General features: G+C 39.0%; 1 protein-coding gene across 2 annotated transcripts in view; it reads left to right on the top strand.

Annotated features, from left to right (window-relative positions):
• GAB1 (GRB2 associated binding protein 1) overlaps window positions 1-22,844 on the top strand; it is a 94,982-nt gene that overhangs the window by 35,093 nt on the left and 37,045 nt on the right. For both annotated transcript variants that reach the window (XM_062493919.1, XM_062493918.1), the window contains exon 2: window positions 21,197-21,491. In XM_062493919.1, coding sequence (XP_062349903.1) covers window positions 21,197-21,491 — 295 coding nt within the window. The remainder of the gene's footprint in view (window positions 1-21,196; window positions 21,492-22,844) is intronic.

The following is a 22,844-nucleotide window of genomic DNA, read 5'->3' as shown; positions in this document are numbered from 1 at the left end:
AGGGCAACTTCTTTTCCCCTTTTTTTATCCTCTGAGCACTCTTGGTGATTCACTGCTCTTTCACAGTAATGAGCAACTACCTGGGTATCTCTGTGATGCTCAGACTGAGTCTGGTCAGCAGCACAGTGTGTTTATTTCTGGACTTGTTGTGCCCCTTCTGCTGAGAATAACAAAAATTATTGTGGGAGAAATATGGTCCCACTGATAAATGAGTGACAGAAAGCCAATAAATTCTGTGTTCTGCTGTTAAAAATTAATTCTTTCATCCTAACGCAGCTCCCCTGGGCTTTATGTGACTCTCCTACCTGAGCTTAGAGTTACTTTAATCTAAATGACAATTTTATAGAGCATCACGCAGAGGCATTAAGCAAACTTGGGATGGTAAAACAGATTTCATTTAAAGTTGATCTCTTGTTTTTTTTGTTTGTTTGATTTCTGGGGTTTTTGTTTGTTTGTTTGTTTTTGGGGGGTGGCTTTTGAGAGTGCAACTCGCCCATTTTTTGACTTTTCATTTAATTAACATTTTGGATCCCTATGAAAACTAACATAATAACATCAGGAATCTTATTACAGATACACCATCCAATGAATTTCAAAGTTTTAGGTTGCCTAACATCTCCCATTATAGTATTGTCTTAGCTAAATCATGTTTTAACTGGTTGTGCTAATGACTTTTGGTCCTAGATATCTGTTGTAAGCTGTGTGTGAGAAAGGGAGTAAAAATGAGGTAATTACTGGTTTGTTTAAGCAAGGTGTCCTTCTTTGTCCTCTACCCCTCTTAAATTGTTTCAGTAGCAAGGCTGAGAGATTCTGGAAGGCATTTCAATGATTTTCAACAACAGCTTTTTCTGGGGAGAGGGGTGGGGGGGAAAGGAAAATCTTTGTCTCAGAAGGAAGAGACTTTTGGAAAATTGCTCAAATTTGAAAACAATAGAAAGTTCCTGGATGGGACAGAATTAAATATTTAGTTTAGTAACAGCTCAGCAGTTTAAAGATAGACACTTCTGCACTGTGAGTGTTCCATGCTTACAGAGACCAGCTACGAGTTGCCCATTCTAGGTGGATTTCAGTGTTAAGCTAGTGGCAGAATAATAACACCACTTTTAATGCCAATATTTGATACTTTAGATGAAGTAAAACATTATTAGAGAGTTACATTTTTCCTTCTCTTTGTAGCCAAGTCACAAGCATTTTCCCTCCTCTCCTCTGTCCTGTTTCCTTTATATCATCTCAGTTATTCTGTTGAAATAGTGGAAGAAGCGTTTTTGATTTGTACCTAGAGTTTTGATTTTGTGCTTTTTTTAAACTGTATTACAATTTTGTATTCTTTTCTGAAGGACTAATATGTATTTGAGTAGCAAGGGTAAATTATATATAAGTCTTTACTTAATTATTTGAACTAGAGCTGTCTGCCTTCACTTTGGGATGGGCAAAGATGATATCCTAAAAATAGAACTGCTTGAATTGAGTATGCTTGTGGAAAAGTAGGGCAGAAAATGTAGATATTTTCCAAGATATGTGTTTTGTCTTGAATGTCAAATTCCACAAAGTTACTTTTTTGGTATCTTAATGTCTAAAAAAAAAAAAAAAAAAAAAAAAAAGATTGCTCAGCAAAACAAGAGTCCCTAGTAAGATCCTGGCTTCTGTTGGGCCAACTGAGCCAGTGGCTTACTAGGCAGTTAATTTGGGATAACAAGGTCCAAAGCATTATTGCCCTGACGTTGCTGTGCTGGTTTGCCCATTTTGCATTTCCATTTTAAGTGAGTATTCTGGCAGTGGAGTGAGGTGTATTCAGAAGAGTTTTGGATGCTTGTCCCAACAAAGTGGGCTGATAATCAGGGTTGTAAACATGTAAAGCTGCTTCATGTTAGTTGTGTTAGTTGCGTGTGTGTTTAATATTTAGTTGTTCTCATTACCCTCGTCTCTCAAATGGAGAAGTTTTATTTGTACATGCCTTATGTCACTTTGAAGTTGGATGCTCCTGGCGTTGATGAATGAAGAGCATTAATCACTGTAGCATTTTTATATTGGTAACAGTAAAATGGGCAGGGGGCTTTGCTCTGTGAGCTCCTCTTGTTGGCACCTGGGGAAGAAGCTCGTGCTACAGGAAAGGCAGCCACTGATGGTCTGTGCAGCTTTAAGATTTTTCCAATGTGATATTTATCAAGTGTAGGCACGTAATTTGCTGTAGGTAAACTTCATGTTCTATGGAACGCATAGCATATGTATGTCAAATTTAACAACAGAACGTGGCTCAGAACCTGCTGGATAGAAGCGACGTGAATGTTTTGACGTTTGGAGCTAGCAGTGTCCTCTCTACACAATTCCTTTTAACCTGTGGGGTGGAAGCTGTGCCCGGTTCTGGTTTCTGTGCTTGGCAGTGAGTCTCTGCAGGAGTGATAGCAGAGTAAGCCGATTAGCATGATTGATACTGCATGTCAGGGGACTGCCATAATGGGCTACCATTGAGACTGCATTGTGAAACCACACACGGATGAGGTAATCTCATTAGATGATTAAAACCTTCATTGAGTCGACCAGATTGCAGAGCTTTCAGTTGTATTGCTGTTGGGAACTGATGCTAAATAAGTGTAGTGCTCTCCTTGATGCTGAAATGGAGATCTTGCTGGGTTTTTCTCCTGGATAATAGTTGCAGCAGCTGGAGGCTGATGAAGAATGTTCCGTCTTTCTGTGTTTAAAAGTAAGGTTCTGTATGATGATGCAGTTTTCCCTTAAAATCATTGTCAGCCTTGTGCTAGTTTTATCATGCTTTGCTGTTCTTTGTGAAATTCTGTGCTGTTAATGTTGGGAGGATGTGCTTTGTGTAACTTCCTATGGAATATCGCAGTCTGTGTGTCACTGTTGTGTTTTTGTAAAGTGTCTGTGTTCACTGTTGTGTTTTTGTAAAGTGTCTGTGTTCCTCCTGCAGGTTGGCTTTGCCTTTGTGATGAGGTGTAGTGTAAGTGTCACTCCTTATCCTCTTGCCTGTCCTGATTACAAGCAGTGTGGCAGGCAGCATGTGCTCACACCTGAGCTGGTGATGCACAGAAACCCCACCTGACTTCTTGACATGCTGGTGGTTTTAAGGAGCCCATTGAAAACACTGAATTTCAAATTAAAATTAGTATGCTTGATTAGTCCTATACTTGAGCTTTGCTTTTGCTAGCAAGCTGCAAAGTTTCTTATTCTGGATCTCCAGTTTTACAGTATTTATAATGCAACTGTTACTAGACCAGAATTTTGGAAAGTCAGGACTGCTACTGTGAGATTGGTAGTGACCACTGTTGCTGTATAATTAGATTTTTCTGTATTAAAAAATAGTCCAGTTAATCTGTTGGCAGCTTGGGTACAAACAGAAGTTTTGTAACTTCCATTGTGTGTCCTGAGCTGTTTGTCCATTTGTTTTGCTTACACAAGGTGCTGTATAGCACTAATAAGCACATCCAGTGAGACAAAAGCACACATATTCTATGTTTTGGCAAGGGAGCCCCAGCAATGCATTATCTTCTGAATTCTGTTGTCAAATGTGGTTTATTTATTTAGCAGTTCTGTGAGGAAGTGGCCTTTGTCTAGGATCTATTTTGGACCTGATGTCAGAAAAAAAAAAAATTAAAAAATTTTAAAAAACCCGCCACAAAACCAAAAGTCCACCACAACAGACTATTCCACTGTGTGAAGAAATGGGGCAATATTCACACACACATTATGAAGACAATGCTCTTTCATGTGTATTTGACAAAAGATAAAATCACAAACTTGTACAAGTTAGTAACAGGTTACAGACACCAGTGTGGATTGTGATCTGCAGAGCAAATGTACATCAAGTTTTCAGGTTTTATTTTACCAGCTTACTAAAAGTGGCATAGCTTGATGGTAGGAGATATCATCTTGTGATTGATTTTAAAATCCAGGGTTATACTGGCTATCAGTGATAGGCAAATTAGAGGCAGGCCAATAATTTATTTGCATGCAAAATCAAGTAAAGTTTCCTCTAATACCAAATACTTAGGAAAATAAATTAATTGAAAAGTGTAGTATTTTTTTTCATTTTGAAAAAAACTTTTGAACTGTTCACAAAGTGTTATTTTACTGTAATTATTTTTCTGTGTTGTAGACTGAAGTGAATTGACTTCTACAATATCTTATGAATGTATACTCATGAAAATATTTTCCATTTCAACTTCAGCTTGCTCTCAAGTATGAATTATCTCAAGATCTTTTCTGAGACCATGGTCAAGTCCTGATGCTTCCTGAAATGTTTGGGGCTACTCTATTAATGGCACTACTTTGCAGTTACTTTTTACCTTAAGGGCAAAGCCAGGCCTTGTTATGCAGCTGTATTTTGCCAGTGAAGGACCTGTTCCTTTGAACAGAATATAAAATTATGGAGTGTTTCCATGATACAAGGCAAGTGTTTTGATTATGAAAATAGAAAACCTCCTTTGTTTGTATGAGTGCAGCCCAGCTTATCCTTTCTAGAGCATCTCCTGTGAACAAAGCAGAGAAAATCACAAATGAGAGACCTCACAAGACCCTTTCTAAAGGGAATGAGTTGCTGGCCTTACTTCTTCATGGAGCTTTCTTCTTTCTGCATGTTGTATGAGCTTGGAAAATGAACTCTGGGGATGATACCTCAGCCCTGTTGGTGTTGGAACAGATAAATGACTTCAGGGTCACCAAGACAGAGTGAAAGCTAGGGACATTAATCCATGACTGTATTTGTTAGTCTGCTTTCCTTATGTAAAACTTATATCTCTCTTTCTGCTAGTATAGGCTGGTTTTAAAATGGCTGAAAAAAATCCATAATCTCTCTTGGTTCAGATATGCTTGTTTCAATTCTGTATCTGTAAACTGAGTCCCCTGGAAAACAACTGTAAATGGCCTGTCTCCAAACACCTCTCCTGACTGAAGTGAGGAAAAAAATATTTTCAATTTAATTTTGTAGATAAATGTTGGGTAGAGTGGAGAATTGGAGTCAAGTGCCTGAGCTGTTGCAGAAGAGAGGGAGGTAAGACTGAGAAAGTACAGTGGAAGATCTAGGTTACCCAGAATGTTTTTTTGGTCCTTATTCTTTGTTCTTAAAGAAAACAAATAGGTTTTTTTTCCACTGGCTAAAATTTTGATGATGGTAATTTGTGCTTTGCCCACCAATTTCCTTTCACTGTAAGAAATCTATATTTGCTGTTTTTTTGTTTCTTTTGCCTTGGGTTAAGCCAGGTGATTTAAACTATTTGATTGTCTGTCTGTATGAAATGTTCAGGAGTTATTTTGCTAAGCGTGAATCTAGTCTTTGGCCATCCTTTTTTTTTTTTCCAAGAAACTTTCCACATTTCTTAAAATAGTGTGTTCACAACATATTTTGCTCCACTGTTTTGTGGTGTTTTCTTCCTTCCCACCTCCCATAACAGCCTGGTGGGTGAACCTGAGCAGCAGCTCATGATCTACCTCTTTGCTGTTTCTTTTGTAATGTGTTTGCTGAGCTGGCTGGCCTGCCTCCAAAAGTGCATAAGTGTGTTTATACATGCAGCCTAACAATAGTATCATAACACCAGTTTGTTTTACCTGGGCTGGAAATAACAATCTAAATATTGTGAATCAAAGAGAAAGCAGTCATTTGTATATGGCTCTCTACCCTGCCAGCTCATTTCTGTTGAGTGTGATAAAGTCACTGAAACTTTTCTAACATTCTGTGGGAATTTTGTCAGTTCTGTCGGGATGATGTGATACCTCTTTTAAATGCTGAGAGAAGTTCAGCTGTAGCTTCTCCCCCAAGCTGCATCCGATGCTGCCAGGCAGAAGGTGATTAATTTGTATGTCTAATTCAGGCACAAGGTATTGCAGAAAATCACCTGTCCCTGCCACCATGGGGAGGAATTCATAGCATAGCAAACCATCAATCTGTGAACCATTAAACTGTGCTTTTATTATTGTATTTGAGCAGAGATGTAAGAAGTAGAAAGCATACAATAAATACTGGTTATGCTTATTTATTAGTCATGAAGTGACTAAAAAATTGATTGATCAGTGTATTGTGGTTAAGGTGCCAAGACATTAAAATAAGTGCTTTTTATTGTTACTTTGATTCCCGACTTTCATCACCAAAATAATTTTCCTCTGGATTGAATCAATTTGGATTGTATCCATCAGAGCAGCCCTGGCAATATTTATACCGTTCACCTGCCATGGGGCCTCATGTTTTAAACTTTGTTTTTGAACCTAAATACTCTGGCTACATCATCCCATCATCCCATCCTCAGAATCTCCTGGTCTTCACTGGGAGGTGGTGTAATTTTCCTTTAGTAAAATCTTAAGTTGACCTGCCCAATCTGCTGGAATATGTCTTATTTTCTGTGGAAAATTTTTAAATGGGAGTGTAAGAATGGATGTTCTGGCCACTCTGGCACATCAGCTTTCTACCAAAAGTGAGAATGCTTTTGTTTCCACGTCACTCAGCCTTTGGCCTCTCTGCCTGTGGAGCATAACTAAGTGCTCTCAAATCCTGTAGTAGCTCCAGTGAAGTGGCACCTGCCTGGCAGGGGGCTGGAGCTGACAGCAGCAGCACAAATAAAGTGACATTAGTAGTGTCTTGCCTGTACAGTCAGTGACAGTAAAGATACAGTCACTCTGCATCACTGATTTCCAAAATTCTGGTTTGACATTGTTATTGCTGGTCTTAGCTTGTCTCTCATGATTCAAGTTGTGAATAAGCAGCTTCAGCTCTGTGGCTTTCTGGGAGAAAGAGGTTTGCAGCAGAGGCAAAACAACATGTTCAACCTTAAATCATCAGATCAGCTGTGTGTCTAACTGGATTCATAATAATAATGTTGTATAGAGGTTTAGGAGGTGGAAAATTTTGTACAAGATACTGTACAAAATGAAACCTTGTTTCTGATTTCATGTCTCTTGTTCTTGTCTCATGGCTCTTTACATTTTAAGGACTGAAAAACGGTCATTGTTTGAAACGGAATGCATTTTTTCAATGTCATGATACAGAGATTGAAAAACAACCAGTGCTATAGCAAATAATTATTACTTATTACATTATTATGAGTTAATTATTACTCATATGTGACTCCAGAATGAAAAGGGTTAAGTTAGGAGTTGAGATAAATACCTGCTGAATTAAGTTGTTTTGTCCATTTGAGGTTATCCGCTATTAAAAATATTTTCAAACTTCTGCATGTGTACCTTATAATTCTGTTAGATGACAAACAAAATGTAGAAAAACATGTTTTTCCCTTTCCACAGTCACATTGTTCCTGAAGTGCTGGCAGTGGTAAGAGCTTCCAGTCAGTAAACAAAGTAGATGCCGTTTAGGTGTATAAGAAAGACAACAAATAAAGTAGCAAGGAGTTCAGTTTTAGAGTTTCTTTCCTGCCTGTAAGTTAAAAATTAAACGCTTTTATAGCAAATGAAACCAGTTATGAAACTGTTACCAAAAAAAAAAAAAAAAAAAAAAAGGTGGAAAAAACCAGTTGGATAATGCAGCACTTGCTTTTCATGTCAAAGAGCAAAGCGTAAAAATGTGAAGTACTTTTCAGACCAGATTATGTAAAGGGTAAGGTAACACTTGAATCTTGCTCTAAACTACCAAAATAAATAATAAAAATCTGATGGGGTGTAAATTATCGGAGCAGTGTTGGTAGTGTAATGGTAGATTTTTTTTCTTTAAAGTATTTTTAATGTTTTTCTCTATTCTGTGATGTGATGTGATCTGATACAAATGAAGGAATGAACAATCTCACTGTGCTGAGCAAACAGCAGGCTAATTGTTCACTTTTTATTGAGTGCACAGAGGAGGAGGGGAATAGTTTGTGATGAGATCAGAAATTTTTGTTTTCCATGAATCTCCTAGTTACTCATCAGAAGGATGCTGTTATTAAGAAGAACAAGAACAACAACCTCCACAAGGAGAAATGCTTAAAAGAAGAAATCCTTCTTAGCAGTAGAAGGTGGAGATGAATGGTGATATTTAAAATGTCTTGAGTTTGTGGGCATTTCCTAGATTACAAGGATGGTCTTACAGGGCCTTTTGCCTCATCTTGTTCTTTATCCAGAGAAATGTCTGACAGGAGAATGCATTTTTAGTGAATTTAACGTTGAAACGATGCCACTTAAATTATTTATCCTCAGATTATGCCAAAGATGTTTGTAATTATCATCTGTCCAGATGCACAAAGCATGACTTTTCTTATGCTTAGATGAAGCCTTAGATGTGGGATGCTTTTAACTGAGCTAAATGTGAAACACTGGACATTTGCTAAACTAAATGCCCTTTGTCTGGTAGGTGGTGAGATTCAAGGAGCTGTTCAGCTGGAGCTGCAGCACAGCTGTGGTATCTGCCCTTGGAAATGAGGGCTAAGAAACAAGTTCCTCCTTTCATAATACAGCTAAATAAAGATATTTTTATTTTTCTCTGTTTGCTTACTTTTTGTCATATGATATTTACAGCAAAAGAGTATTAGTCAAAATGACAAGAGCTGTTGAAGAAAGATTTCACCCAGCAATTTTTGAAGGAAATGCTGCATTTTTTAGAGAAAATAACATAAAGCTTCCTATCTTTTCACTTACTTAAACTTAGCATCCAAACTGAATTCAAGGTGAGTCTAGGAAGAAGCATAATTGTATCTGTCACCTTCTAGTTCTCTTTTTTTTTTTTTTTTGCTTTCCCCCTCTCAAACATGCTAACTCCTTATATTTTAATTTTCGTTTTATTTATAATGAAGGTTTCATGGACCCTGGGGGTTGGCCATTAATTTTAGGCCATTGTGTGAATGCTAACTACTTAAAAATAGTCATAGAGCCAACCTTGCTTCCTCTCAGGGTTTATCAGTTGGAAGCATCTTCTTTTTATCACATGTGTAAGAAAAGACCTCTCTGGATTGATGATTTGATCTGTATAATGGAAAATCTAGGCAGGATATCCTTTCTCTGTTATTCCTTGGTGTGATGGCATCAGGTTGTGTCTTAAAATGGGGGAAGGGAAGAGGAGGATCCTATTAGCAGACAGAGTGGTATCAAGGGACTCTTAAACTGCAGGCTGGCTGAGGACTTCATATTTACTTTCCTTGTTGAATTATTTGTGTTTCAAGCTGCTCCTCTAACATGTCAGTGGTGGCTTGGGCTGCTGTGCCCAGGAGTTTGCTCGTGTGCTGTTTGAATGTTTTCTATTTGGAAGTTGTTGTTGGATACCAAGAGCTGTGAGGGGCTTCTCTGTAGTTATTTTGAGCTCTAGCAGACCTTAATGAAATACTGCATTGACAACGTAGATCCAGTCCTGTCCTGCAGAAATGCAGTGCCTGAGCTTCCCCTGCCAAGAAAAGAATGTTTCTGTTGTAATTCCATTATTAAAATGCCTCTGAAATGGAGCAGTACCTAATGTGCAATGGAGGTGCAGCGAATGCTTGATAAAGTGTGTGCGTGGGGTAGCAAACGTACTCAGAATTATGTTGGAACATTAATAATGTTGAAAAATTACTATGGCCTTGCACTTCAGCATGCTTGTAGCTATTCCATGTCGTACTCACGGCTTGAAATTTTGCTTGGTGTTTGCAAGGTAGGGGATGTTACCAACCTCTCTGATTTTGGGAGAGCCTTGGGTTTGGTGTGCTCAGGACCAGGAGTTTGTGTAAAAAATGACATTGACTCTTTATCCCACCCCTGCCCTTTCCTTTGTACAGAAAGCACACTGTAGCTCTGGTACAAGAGGTGAGCCCCTCTCTGAGTTGGTGCTTCTGTTCTTCTGGCTGTGACATCTGTGTGTTGTGGTGTAAGCACAGAGGAGGAACCTGGAATGTGATTGTGGCTTTGCAAAATAATAATCAGCAAGTACTTGGGGTGCAAGGCAAAAAAACCATTAAAACTAATAACAAGAAGTGCTGTAATTGCCTGTTTGGACTTTGGAATCTGTAACCCTCCAGTGTTTGTGCCAAGCTGTTGGCACAGTTTAAAGCACGTGAATTTTTTACTGTTAATGAAGGTATGTATGGGATCATTGCTTGGGCTCTTATGTGAGGAGTAAAGATCTTTCCTTCTACACCACAAAGTGCATCTTGGCTACTCAGAGTTAGCAAAAGTCCTTTTTGTCTTAGCAAACTGACCTGTGACTTTCCATCACCACAGATGAACTGCGGTGTTTAAATGGACGCTTGCATTTCTTACAAGAATGTCTTCTAATTTTATGGGACGTATACCTATTTCTGATCTAAGAGCTCAGATAAAAGTTTTTAAAAGAAAGTTTTAAAAGTTTTTGTAAAGAAAGACAGAATGCTCTTAGAAACTTCTCTTGCTTACACTGTTGGAAAACTAAGTTTGTTGTGTATAGCAGCCTAATGACTATGACTTGAACACAAAATCCCAACATTTGCAAGCATTTGTTGCAAGCATACCTCCGTGCTCTTAATAGTGCCTAATAAAAGTTTCACAGTTTTTAGCCCCATTTAACCTAGGATTTTGAACTAACATTTTAAGTCTATGTAGATAACGTGTTTTAAGCAGCTGTTGAAAAAACCAAAGCAAGGGAAGTTTTTCAACTCTTAAGCCCACCCCTCATGTATTAAATCATTTGAAATCTTACAATTGCTGTTATTTTCAGTCCATTGTGTCTGCTTCCTGTTGGTCAAAGGTTATGAGGATAGGGTGGTGTAGAGTGAGGTGGGAAGCCGGCAGGAAAAAGAAAGCTTTGCTTATTTTGGGGTAGACAAAACTACAGAAATGGCCACGACATCGCTTACATTTTGTGAAGACTTGAAGAGGTAAACTAGTCAAAAACTGTGTTCTTGATGCTGTTTACTTTTCTGCTTTGTAATTTAGGTATGGGGAGAATGAATCGGAGAGAGTAAACAGGGGCTTCCTTAAAGAATGTTATCTTTGTGCTTGAAATTTATTTTTTTTGTTGTTCAAAAAGACCTTTTGTTTTGATTTACAACTTAACTCGGTGAATTCTGTTTCTGAAGCAAGAGCCTAAACCTCTCTACCTGTTTGTTCACTCGTATCACTAGCTCTGAAAAAGAAAAACAAGAGAAAGGTTTTGTGCCATGAAGTGCAAACAAAAGCTCTGATGTATTGCTCCAGTACATTGTGGGTATGTGCCAGGTGTGTTACTACAGCTCTCTAAAAATACATTTTACCTTAGTATCTGTGCTGTTACTGAAGAGCTGTGTGTGATTCCTTGTCTGTTCACACAACTGGGAATTGGTTGTGGTGTTTATGTTCTACAAAGCTGTTCATCCTAATAATGGACAGCACAGGGGTACTGTTACAGTCCAGGAAGGACCACAAAACTTTTTCATGTGAGCTGATGAGATCTAGAGGAGTGTTTTGTAAGATAATCCAAGTAATTATATTGAAGAATCTTAATTTTCTTATTTTTTTCTTAATTTTCTTAAGTATCCCAGTATGTACTTGAATTGGCTATTGGTATGTGATGTTGATGGTTTCTGAATTTTTTTAACCATCTTGTTACTGCCAGTGAGTTATTTGAATCTAAAAGTATTGTTTGAATTGTTGGGAAAAGTTTTGGGTTTTTTTCGTACAGTAGAAACTCGGGATTAAGGAGCATAGTGAAAGGAATTTATGTATCATAATGTCTTGAAAAGAATTTGGACTTTGTGCTTGTTTATTTTGAAATAAATTTTTCTCTGGAGTTCTTCAGTTCTGCTAGGAAAAAACTGCTGGAGCCCAATTGGTAAATATTTTCAGCCATGTAAAGTGAGAATTTGTTTATCAGACAGAATCCTGACTTTTATTTTATCTTAGCTTTTACTTTTCTTAGCAACTTTCCCTGCCATCTCTGCACATGCTCATTTCAGATCTGGTGATTTGTAATGGGAAAGTTCATAGTTTTAGTGTTAAAATGTGAATTGCCAGTCCTAATTCTTCCCCTTTCTTATACACAGGGGAAGAATTACATGTTCCTTAAATATGAATAAGGAATTCCTTGCAATGCCTCACAGTATATAAAAACTGCTGTGCTGATTCCCCCTGTGAAGCTTTGGCAGAACAATAGGTTTCCTTTAGCTTTCCCTTCACTGTGCCTGAGGAAAAGGGCTTGAGTAAGTGTCAGTCCTTTCATTGCTGGAGCAGTGGCTGACTATTTGCAAGAGAGGCTGCTGCCTTGGTCTGCACATGCTTGATTTTCAAATATTTTCAGTGACTGTGTATCCTTGCTCTTGTGAGGAATGGATAAGGATGGAGTGTCAACATGTCCTGAATTTAATTTGCAGGGATTATTTAAAGCATAAACTGAATTTCCATTGGAGACTTTGTGTTAATGGATGGCTAGGAGATTCTTTAATGCAACTGGTAGGTTAAACCAGGTTAGTTACTTGGGAGGCAAATGGTAGAAATTATGGGGTATCTTTGTACCATCATCCTTAATTCATTTTTAAATCCCTCTTAATTCATCATTCCCTATTGAAGCTGGGGATACTGATGCTTCTGTAGTTTAAATCCCCTTTCTTTTGTAGGGTGTACAAAGCACAGGATTTAAGCCTATGAGTATTTTGTTGAAGAGATGATGTGCAGAATGCTTGGCCTCCTGTCATCTGTAGAAAACTCTTGCATTGTTTGCAAAACGAGCATGGTTGAGTGATCCAAACATGAAGCAGTGACTCAAGCATGTGTTGTATGGTCATTGCAACTGCAGGGTCCTTTAGAGGGTCCAAACCCCTGTCAGGTTACAACATTCTGGTGTCCCCTCTTGCTGTTCCTTGGGTGTAAGTCTTTCACAGATGATGAAGATAGATATCTACACAGGAGAGTAAGAAGGAAAAAATAAATAAAATTCAGTTTGTACAAAATATTACAGGAAGCACTGGGTTTGTAATCTGGAGAAATGGGAATTTTTCCCCAACTTGTTACAAACGCTGCTTTGAAACGAACGTCCTCCTAGGAAATGAGGAATGAATGGATAAAAATGTGTGGTGAAATTGTTAATCCCCAGTTATGCCCATTAGAAGGCAAGCAGCTGTTTGTATCAGTGAAGCGTAGGCTTTACGTCTCAGCTTTGAATTTTTCACATCTTTATAAATACAATTTTTTTTTTTTATTTTTCTGGGTGTTGCTTCATGCAACCTACAGTCATGAGCACGGTGGAATTCAAATCAAATGGCATGGCTGGTGTCTTCTCTGCTTTGTCTTGTTAAGGAGCCCTGTCAGCACAGTGGTAATCCTTGTGAAAAGCAATGTACAGAGACTTCTAAAAACAGGGCAGAGCCTACCCCGGATTATTTGCTTTCTTAGATTAAGAGTTGTGGGGAGAAGTGACTTCTAATTAAAAGCTGATGAAAAGACTGAAGCAACTTAAAAAAAAAAAAAACAACACTTAAACAAACAAACCTTTGTCTGGTGAATACACAGAAACATTATTTTCAAAATAAATCCATATGATGCAAAGCTAGATTGTAATTCGGTTGGGTGATCACAAGCACTGTCAAAGAGGCTGATCTTTAGGAGAAATCTGAAGGAAGGCAATGTCTTGCCCTTGCTTATTTGTTCAGGAAGCCTTCAAAAGAAAAATGAGAGATGCAGGAGAGAAGGAAAAACGATCCAAATCAGTGGTAGAGCAAAAAGCAATAGGGGGAGACTTGAAGAGGGAAAGAGTCAAGTAGGAACACGGATCTTTCTAAGTAGAAAAAGCCTCAAAATAGGAAAAGAGGCCCACAAGTACAATAAAACAAGTCAATAAATGGGGAACTTTAAAACAGAAAATGATGTATTCAGAATGAGAGAAGGGGGATTCTCCTGGCAGCATTATTTCAAACCGGATGGGTAAGGGAAAGGCTAGAGAGAGGGATGATCAGAGCATGGTCATGGTCAGAGAGGAAGTGACCAAATTTCAGAAATATTCTGGGAGACAGGGCAGCAAACCAAAGGCTATATAGATGTGTGAGTAAGGGACCTGCAATAGCTGTGTTCCTCCTTGTGCCAAAGCAGACCTCATGCTGTGAGTGTTGTGTCTTCACTGCTGACAAAGGAGTGAGATGGAGTGGTGAGAGGAGATGGCAAAGCTCAGATCAGTGATGGGGAACGTGCTCCCAGAAAGTTCCTAGGGGCTATATCTTGGCCACACAGGATGGGTGGTGGAGGAGAATGGCCAGAAGTGAAAAGGTGGGTTTGCAAGAGGTGAGAAACAATGGAACTTTTATAAGCTTTTCAGTTGGATTAGAGGATGTAGGAATAGAGAGATGATCTGGTCACTGTTCCTGGCTTGGAGACAGTGAGCTGGGGGCTGCAGGGCTCCTGCTTTATTGCTCTGTATAGCTCTGAACAGGCTCTCCTTTGGTGAAGAGATGGTGATAATTCGCTGGTGTGCAGGAGTAAGTTTGTGCTTGCCATTAAAAAATTTCTGACATGTTGCAGAAAAGTACTTGCTGAACCCAGCTGTAAAAAGGATCAGTTTAATGTGAATTACCTGGCTGCACAATTACACATTGGGAATAGGGATAAGGATGTAGAAAAAAAGATGCAAAAGGCAAGAAAAAATTAAGAATTCTCATGCAAAATGGAGAGAGCCATGAAGATATTAACCTAGTTTCAGATTCACAAAACAAAGCAGCAATTTGTGCTACATTGTCAGCATTTTATTTTGTACCTTTTTTTGGCACTTTAATTCATGCTGGCGGACTTAACTCACGTGCTGAAACATCAGCTATGAAACAGAGCTCACAGTAAAAGTGTGTGGAACTATTGTTCTGCTGCATTTTCAGTGTTTTGTTTATTTAACAAGCTAAAGTTAGAATCGACAGCACAAGACTAGAAAATGGTGACAATAGTTTGAAAACAGGAAATTTTGGCCTTGTGTGTATTCGGAACAGATGATCAGGATGATGGCCAGGAGAGTGGAAACTTCCACTGAGACTGTTTTTTCCTTATTTTGCTCAGTGAGAAAAGATGGTGCTTCCTGGAAAACAAGTCTTAAGTATTTAAAGAAAGTCATAACATATTCAGTATTTTCCTCATATTGCATTTGTTTGTCTTCCAGCAATCTGTTTACACGTCTTAGTATCTAGCACTACTAAGAGTAGAATGTTTGGACTATTGTCAAATCATGGAATTGCTGATTCTGCTGTATAGAATCAAGACACTAAATATGCTTTGGGGTTTTTTTGGGTTTTTTTTGTTCTTGGTTTAGTTATTCTGTCTTAGGTTTCAAAAAATAAAGGGCATAATTTTTAGGGAAGAGGATAAGAGGATGTCTATTGCCAGTTGGTGTTGTGACAAGGGTTTCAGAAATATCTAGTAATTGCATATTCTTCAGTTCCTGGTGCTCATGATATGGCCTTTAAAAAAGAAACCAGATTAAAAAAAAACCTACAAAACCAACCAAAAAGATTTTAAAAGATTTACAGAAAATGCCTTCTTTAAAGCACCCCAAAATAAGAAATCTATCTAGAAATCCATATGGAAATCTGCAAGTGTTAATTCCTTAGGGAAAACGTTTCAAATTTTACAATTTCATTGCATTGGAGTTAGTCCTTCAAGTTGGAAGAGCAGCAAGTGGAAAAACTAAAGTCCTGTACTTGCAGGATTGTTACCTAATGTGACCTCTCTGTGCTACTTCCCAGCAGTGCTCCCTGGTACGTGCCTTGTGGGATGCAGCTCCTCAGAGAGAGTCGTCACTGGTCTAGGCTGATCACAAAGAGGACTTTAAAAGAAGCAGAAAAGTGTGAAAGAACACTTTTATTTTTGTTTCATTTGAGCTTCTACTGGGATGCAGGGCACAGGTCTAATGCACAAGTCAGTGAAGCTGTGCCAGAGGTGTGTTTGTATTCTGTGATGGCTGGAATACCTGGACACTGGAAATGTGGAGGCAAAAAGGAGCAGAAATACTCAGCTGCTGTTTGGGGATCCTTTTTCTGGTTGTTTGTCAAAGACATGTACCAGTTTCACTGTTGTTTAACAACAAGAGAGGGATAGAGTAAACAGATGGGAGCAAAAATCATAAAGAAAATTAAATCTTGATCCCAGCAGACAACTGAAAAATGCTCAATAGTAGCTACAGGACCTAAATGTCCACAAGAGGCATTATGAAGTTGCCTCAGACGGTGTCTCTTGCTGTTCCTACTTCTCTCTGGTTCATGTTCTGCCTTCTATCTTCTGTTTACTTCATAAGCTCTTTTGGACTAAGGAAATGTCTTGTTGTACGTTTATGAAACACCAGGTACTTTTTTTTGGAGCCTTCCTTGTGCATCTGGGTAAGCAATTTCTTTCTGCCAGGTTGTAGGTGATGTCTCTGAGAAAGGAGGATGCCAAGGATGCCAAATAGTGCCCTTTTAAAGCACTCTGAATACAGAGATGAAAACCTAAGCACAAACATCTGCACACTTGAGAGATGAGAAGGAAGGCCTGAGATTTGTAATTTTATTCTTGGGTTTACTGATTATCCACGGGGAAAGATTTATTAGCAGTGTTACTGTGGTGGGGTGTAAGGGATATCCTCTTTGACTTAGCCAGTGCTCAGGAGTTTTGAAAGGCTTTTTGACTGGATGCTACCCAGAAGAAAAATGGTGGCAGATGTGCTAGAAGAGGAAAATCAGCTTTAAGCAACCTTAGAATGGTGGGTAATAACAGTAGGAAACTACAGAAGGGTAATTGATCATTTTATCAGTGAGCAATCACTTGACCATGCGAGAGCTAAATCTGTAAAAAATTGACCAGAAAAGCTGTCTTTCATTTAACATTCCTAAGCTTATATTTAAACAGGTCATGTAATCATTTTGGCCTCCGGAGCAACAGCTTAAGGGAATTTAAAATGAAAGTTAAATAATTTTAAAAATATAAATTATCTGCTCTTTCCTGCCCCTTCCTCCTTCCTTTCCCTTTCTATTTACATATACATCCCCTATTTCCTACATCTTTGAACTACAGGCAGCACCTGAATGAGGTACATCTGGAGTGTATATGAGGAGAGCAGAGGGGAAAATAATCCATAAATGTAAAAATTAAGGGAAGTGTAGCTACAGCTTCTTCAACAGGCATACCTCTTGTGAGTAGAATTATACTGTAAATTGTGTACTTCATGCAGTAGTATGCAGTAGTTAAAAAAAAAGCCAAAAACCAACTAAACACTAACACTGCTGCATGATGCTTTCTATCAATTTCTTAGCCCATTCATTCTCATTGAAATCAGCAGTTTGCACAAACCTTAGTTAAAAATAAAAACAACAACCTAGTCATAGGAATGTCTTGGTTTTACCTTGTAACCTTACTGAAAATGCTGTGTGAAAAATACAGAATTCCTCTGTTCCTTTGATCATTTGATGCTCTGTGGGTGAGCTGCTTGTCACAGTTCAGCCTCCCTCAAAAGCAGGCAAACAAGCTGGTTTCTGTAGTTCTGATGGTCTCATGATGCGATGGTCTCATGACAGAAGCAGGACAATGTTTGGCAGGCGTGGTGGTGTCCTGTGTTAGCCCAGCTGATGTGCTGTGCAGCCCAGAGGAGAAAACAAGCTCAGAGGCACACGAGGCCTTTCTTAGACTGAGGGAAAAGCAGCAAACCTTGTTAAACTGTATTTCGTATTAATTTACAAAGGCTACACAGGCTTTTGGTGAACTTGATTGCCATGATGTTTGCCTTACAACACTTCTAAAAGGAGCCATTTTTCTTCTGAATTAGGCTTCTGCTCTGCAAGCAGTGTTTAGTGACTAACTGCTAGTATAGTTATAAAATGTATTTTTAAACCCTATTTGTATTAAAAACATATTTTATAAATTTGAGTGAATCTTTAATTTAAAAAAACAAAATTGCACAAATTTTCCCCCAGAATTAAACAAGTACAAAATGTGTAAATCATACTCTGGCTATTTTTTCGACTTCTCAAACTTAAAGCAGTTGACTTCAGTGTTTGATAATGTATGGTTGATAATAACATCAGTTATATGACAGGTAAATAATTGGTACCTTTAATTTTACTGTGACATAAATTGGTTGCATCTTTTTGAGTGATTATGAGAAATAGTTTGTAGCATGCTCTTCTGTAAGAGAAAACACAAAATTTTCAAACAAAAATGCCAAAATGGGTGGGGGGGGGAACAAAAAACTAGAACTTGCATAAGTATGTATTTGCACATGTGCACTCTCTCTTTCAGAGATTGCTCTTTGGAAAGCTGGTGCTGAAGAATCTCTTCCTTGCACATATAACACAAATAGCACAATATTCTGTACTTCAGTGGGGCAGTGCACAGCTTTCGTTGCAGCAACAAATACTGAAATGTTAAAAATAGATCAAGCTTTAAGAATCCCAGATATTTTCAAATAACAAAGGGTGATTTATGTGAGCTCATTTTGCACTTTGACAAAGTATAGAGGCGCTTTTGTACTATGATTAGCAAGGGTGCTGATGTCAGTTCTCTTGTCTAGCTTTAAGCCTTATTCTGCTGCTAAATTGTGCTTTGTACTGTGGTCCAGAGAACCTTTGTATCTGCCTTATTAGTGTGTAGTTTATGGAATTGCTTTTGTTTTTGAATATAATCTGTGCCAGTTTCAGAGTGTGACTCACTACAGGACTGAAATAAATGTTCGCATATGCACTGTGTGAAAACCCTTCAAAAATAGTAGCAGGTGCTAGCAGGCTAGATTCAATGTTTTAAATACTTAAGAGTTGCTGTTTTATAGCCTGAAGGGCTGAAATTCTTTTTAGATCAGTATTTTTTCTCAGTTTCAGAGTCCTATTTACTTATTAATACACAACAGAAGTTCTTGGGATTTCTAAAAACCCTTCAACACAGTTCTAGAAATAAACTTTTAGAAGAGGCATGCCTGGTTGATACAGAGTTGATGGATTTTTTTTTTTCTGCATGGGGTTTTGTTGTTGCACAAACCATGAGACAAAACACATCATGCTTCTCAATTGCTCCTGTTCCTCTCCGATCTCTAATCTCTTTCCTCCTGATGTCTGCTTTGAAAATTTCATCAGTGACTGAAGACTGAGGTTAAAGATAAAGCTTGTTTCTGAAGCAGTTTGTAGCAGTTATCTGTGATCAGCCTTGCCTGGAGAGAGACTCCCCTACTGAAGTTTCCTGTTATCCCAGCATCTAAGTTGTCACTTGATTTGGAAGCAGGAAATAAAACAAACTCTGCTCATGTTTTTGGGTCACTGTTAAATGGTGCTTATCCAGCTGTGCTGCTAGGATATGCTCACATTTGAAATCCAAATTGAAGGGGTTTCATCTATTGCATCTTCTACATTTTAATTGTCCACCCAGTTAAACTTACTGCTACCGTGGATATAGTTGCTTGAGACTGACTTGATTCACACAGTTCAGCATTTAAAAGCAGATACTGTTATTCAGAACTACAATAAATACAGTTGTTTTGTAAAGTACAGACAGTATCTTAAAATCAAAAAAACATAGAGCTTTGGTAGTTGGAGAATGGATCACAAGCCTTGATTAAGCAGTCTATCCTTTTTTCCCTTTCTCCTGTTTTCTGCATTATCTTTTCATAATAGCTTTCTAAACCCCAGAAAGGCATGCCCACTTCACAGTGAGGGTTTTGTGAGTCTCTGGGGCAAAGCCCACGGCACTCATTCCGAGCGGGGGGATGGCAGTGCAGTTCTTGCTCCTTGTCCCTTATGCCCTCCTTCCACTAGTTTTTTTGAAGGTAGGACCTGCAAAAAATGAAATGAATGCACTCTCGTGCATTCTCGTGCACTCTCGTGCACTCACAGAAGTGGCTCAGAATCTTTCCCTAATACACAGTAAGAAACTCTTGTTTTCAAAGCTGCTGTCCCAGTATTTAAAGGACGTCACAGATCTTGACCCCTTCTGGGACCATCCTTGCTAACTCTGTTCCTTTCCTTGGTTAGCACACAGCCAGGGCTGGCCAAAAGGAAAATACACTCACCTGTCTTATTTATCATTTCTTCTGCTTGTCTTTTTATCTTCCAAAGGACTTGCTGACAACCTTGTTTGAATATCCTAAAGAAGTTTAAAGTGGGGTGCCTTGGGGCATGGCGTGGGTCTGTGGTGTAATGCACAGTGGCATGGCTACTGCACTGATTTACCTTGGTCTCCAACTTTGCTGAAAAGAATGAGAGCAAATGCATGGCACAGGGGTGGCTCCCCACTGTGTCTGGGCTCTGCTTTCAGATTTCTCAGTGTGGAAGCAGTGCAGCTCTCCTAGTGAGCAATGGCAGTCTATCCATTTTCTTCTGCTGTGCCCATTACCCTGGCACTGTGGTACAAAAAGAAGCTGCTAGCACAGTATTGCTGGTAGAGCTGAGGTACAAAAGTGCTGCCAAGTGGGGCAATAAAGATGTTGTTGGAAGCAGCAGGACAGCTGTGTGCAGAGCTTGGTTGTGTGGTTTGAGTTAAGGTCTTTGATGAGAATTATGGCAGGTGATGGAGGCCCATGGGATGAAAGGCAGCTGAGGATTAGTTAGAGAATGAGATATTTTGCTTTTGTTTTTCTCTTAGACCAGCTTCTTTCTGCAGCATCAGGAGGGCTGGTATAATAGGCTCCGTGTCAGACTATCAAATTAATTTCTTCTGTATCTTCCCCAAAGACTGGGTTTACGTGGTGAAACTGTAACATTTGGTCATTCTCTCCATCCCCATCTCTCCAACAGATTCAAAACATAATAATGTTTCTCTTTTTTTCTGTAAGAGGTACTACTGTAGAAATATGATGACATTCTGAGTGCAGAGTTCCCCTGGCATTGAGGTGCATGTACAATGTGAGCATTGTCTGTTCCTTAAATGCAGGTCACTACTGTTGAGTATCAGTGAAAAATTCAGTTAAAATGCATCAGCCTGAAACAACAGCTATTGGAAACAAAACATCATGGTGCATTTAAAAATGTATTTTATTTTGTCTTTCCCATGCCTCTGAGAGCTTCCTCTGTAGCCCTTTTTGTATGCTTTTTTCCCCCTCTCCTGCTCCCCACCCCACTTTTTTCTTTAGTGTATTCATGCTCTCTCATTTTGTAAACAGTGATTTAATTTGTATATCCTGTTGTTGCAAACAAAGCCAAGATATAAAATTTAAAACACAAATTCACTAATCCTCAAGTCCACTGCTGTAACAATACCTAAATAGTGTCAAATGTAGGTATTTGGTCTGTAATCTCTTAGTGTAATAATTGAACTACTTATTAGTACTTTTTTCAGCCAAGGCTGAAACCACACATAAAAGGTCTTCAAGTGTAATTTCTTCCTTCTAATTTTCCTCCCTTTCTCTCTCCCCAATTTCCAGGCATGGAAGAGAAGATGGTTTGTGCTTCGGAGCGGCCGCTTAACGGGGGATCCAGATGTATTGGAATACTACAAAAATGACCATGCCAAGAAGCCTATCCGTATTATTGACTTAAATTTGTGTCAGCAAGTGGATGCTGGATTAACGTTCAACAAGAAGGAGTTTGAAAACAGCTATATTTTTGATATCAACACTATAGACCGAGTTTTCTATTTGGTAGCAGACAGCGAGGAGGAGATGAATAAGTGGGTTCGATGTATCTGTGATATCTGTGGGTTCAACCCTACAGATGAGGGTAAGTTCTGCTGCTTTTTCTGAGAAAGTGCAGTGCCTGCATGTGAAGAATGTTTCAAAGATCAGATGGCTATCTTTAGCTGGCGTATGTTTTAAAACTTGTGTGTATTGGCATTGAATCTTCCTTGTTACCCTGAAAAAAAGTAAGCAGAACAGAGGGAGATATTCAGAATTTGGTACAAATTAAGTGTGCCGTAGTGCTTGGATGACGCTCTTCTGTTCTGCGTGATGTTAGGTTTTGGGAGCACAGGAAAAATCTCTAAGTAAAATCATGCACAGCAGCAGATCTTCATAATCATCAAAGGAGTCCCATTTGGTATAAAAACATATGGTTATGCAAGCAGGAATGAGTGCAAAATGTCAGCTTTCTAATATTACCATTTCTCCGTCTGCTTTGAAACTTGGGGGAAAAGAAATCCACCCCCCCATCAGCTGAAACAAACGAAAAATAACCTGTAGTTCTGCACTATCCAACTCAAGTACTACCAAAATAGATATTGTATGAAGGCAGCTTGTAGGAGACATGATGGTGTGTTTAATTCCTTGCAAATACCTTGCGGCCATTGCTTGTCCTGAATCCATTCTTATTTATTTACTTATTATTCCTACATTCCTTTTGGAGATTAGTGGGTTACGTGACTTGCTGTAGCTCTGTGCACAGTTCCAAGAAAAGATTAAATTAGAGTGGTAAGAGGGTTATACATAAGGCATGCCTGACTGAAGGGGCTAAAGTTAAATTCCTGCTTTCTGTAGGATTGTGGATTGAGGGAGGTGAAGGAGAAAAAGGGGCTTGCATCACTTTGCTCCAGCCAAATCTTCAAATGTGACTGGAAAATACTGTTGTGTTCTGAAGAAGGGGCCCTTTTCTTTCTCCTTATTGTAGTTTTGAACTACAACTTTGTCTTGAAAACCTCATCTGTGAATTGCCACTCTAATAGCAAATCCAGGGAATTTGCTTCTTTTGACAGTCCCAGCGTATCTCAGAGAGCGACTGCCCTGGGATCCATTGCTCAGCCTGCCAGACCTCCCTGCCTTCCAGAGTGGGGTGGGCAGGGAGGCAATGCACCAGTGCAGCTGTGGGCAGAAGTCCTTGGATCTGGGGACAAACTGGGAATCTGGGATCTAGAGAGGAAACGTGTTCACCTGGCAGCACATGGGCAGGGCACAAAGGAGCACGTGTCCATTGCACAGAACAGAGAGGTGGGGTCCCCTCAAAACCATCAGACCTCTCCTCTGAGAGCTGGTGTATTGTTAGCCCTGTGTTTTCTGTGCTTGAACTGAAGAGTAAACCTGCTATGGATGTGGAGAGATGTAGCTATGCCCTCCCAAACTGAGTTTTTGCTCCAGTCAATTG

This window comes from Cinclus cinclus, chromosome 5 (assembly GCF_963662255.1).
Source record: "Cinclus cinclus chromosome 5, bCinCin1.1, whole genome shotgun sequence".
In the NCBI taxonomy this organism is placed as follows: Eukaryota; Metazoa; Chordata; class Aves; order Passeriformes; family Cinclidae; genus Cinclus; species Cinclus cinclus.
The sequence above is the reverse complement of the archived record's forward strand: the minus strand, read 5'-3'. Positions and strand labels throughout refer to the sequence as shown.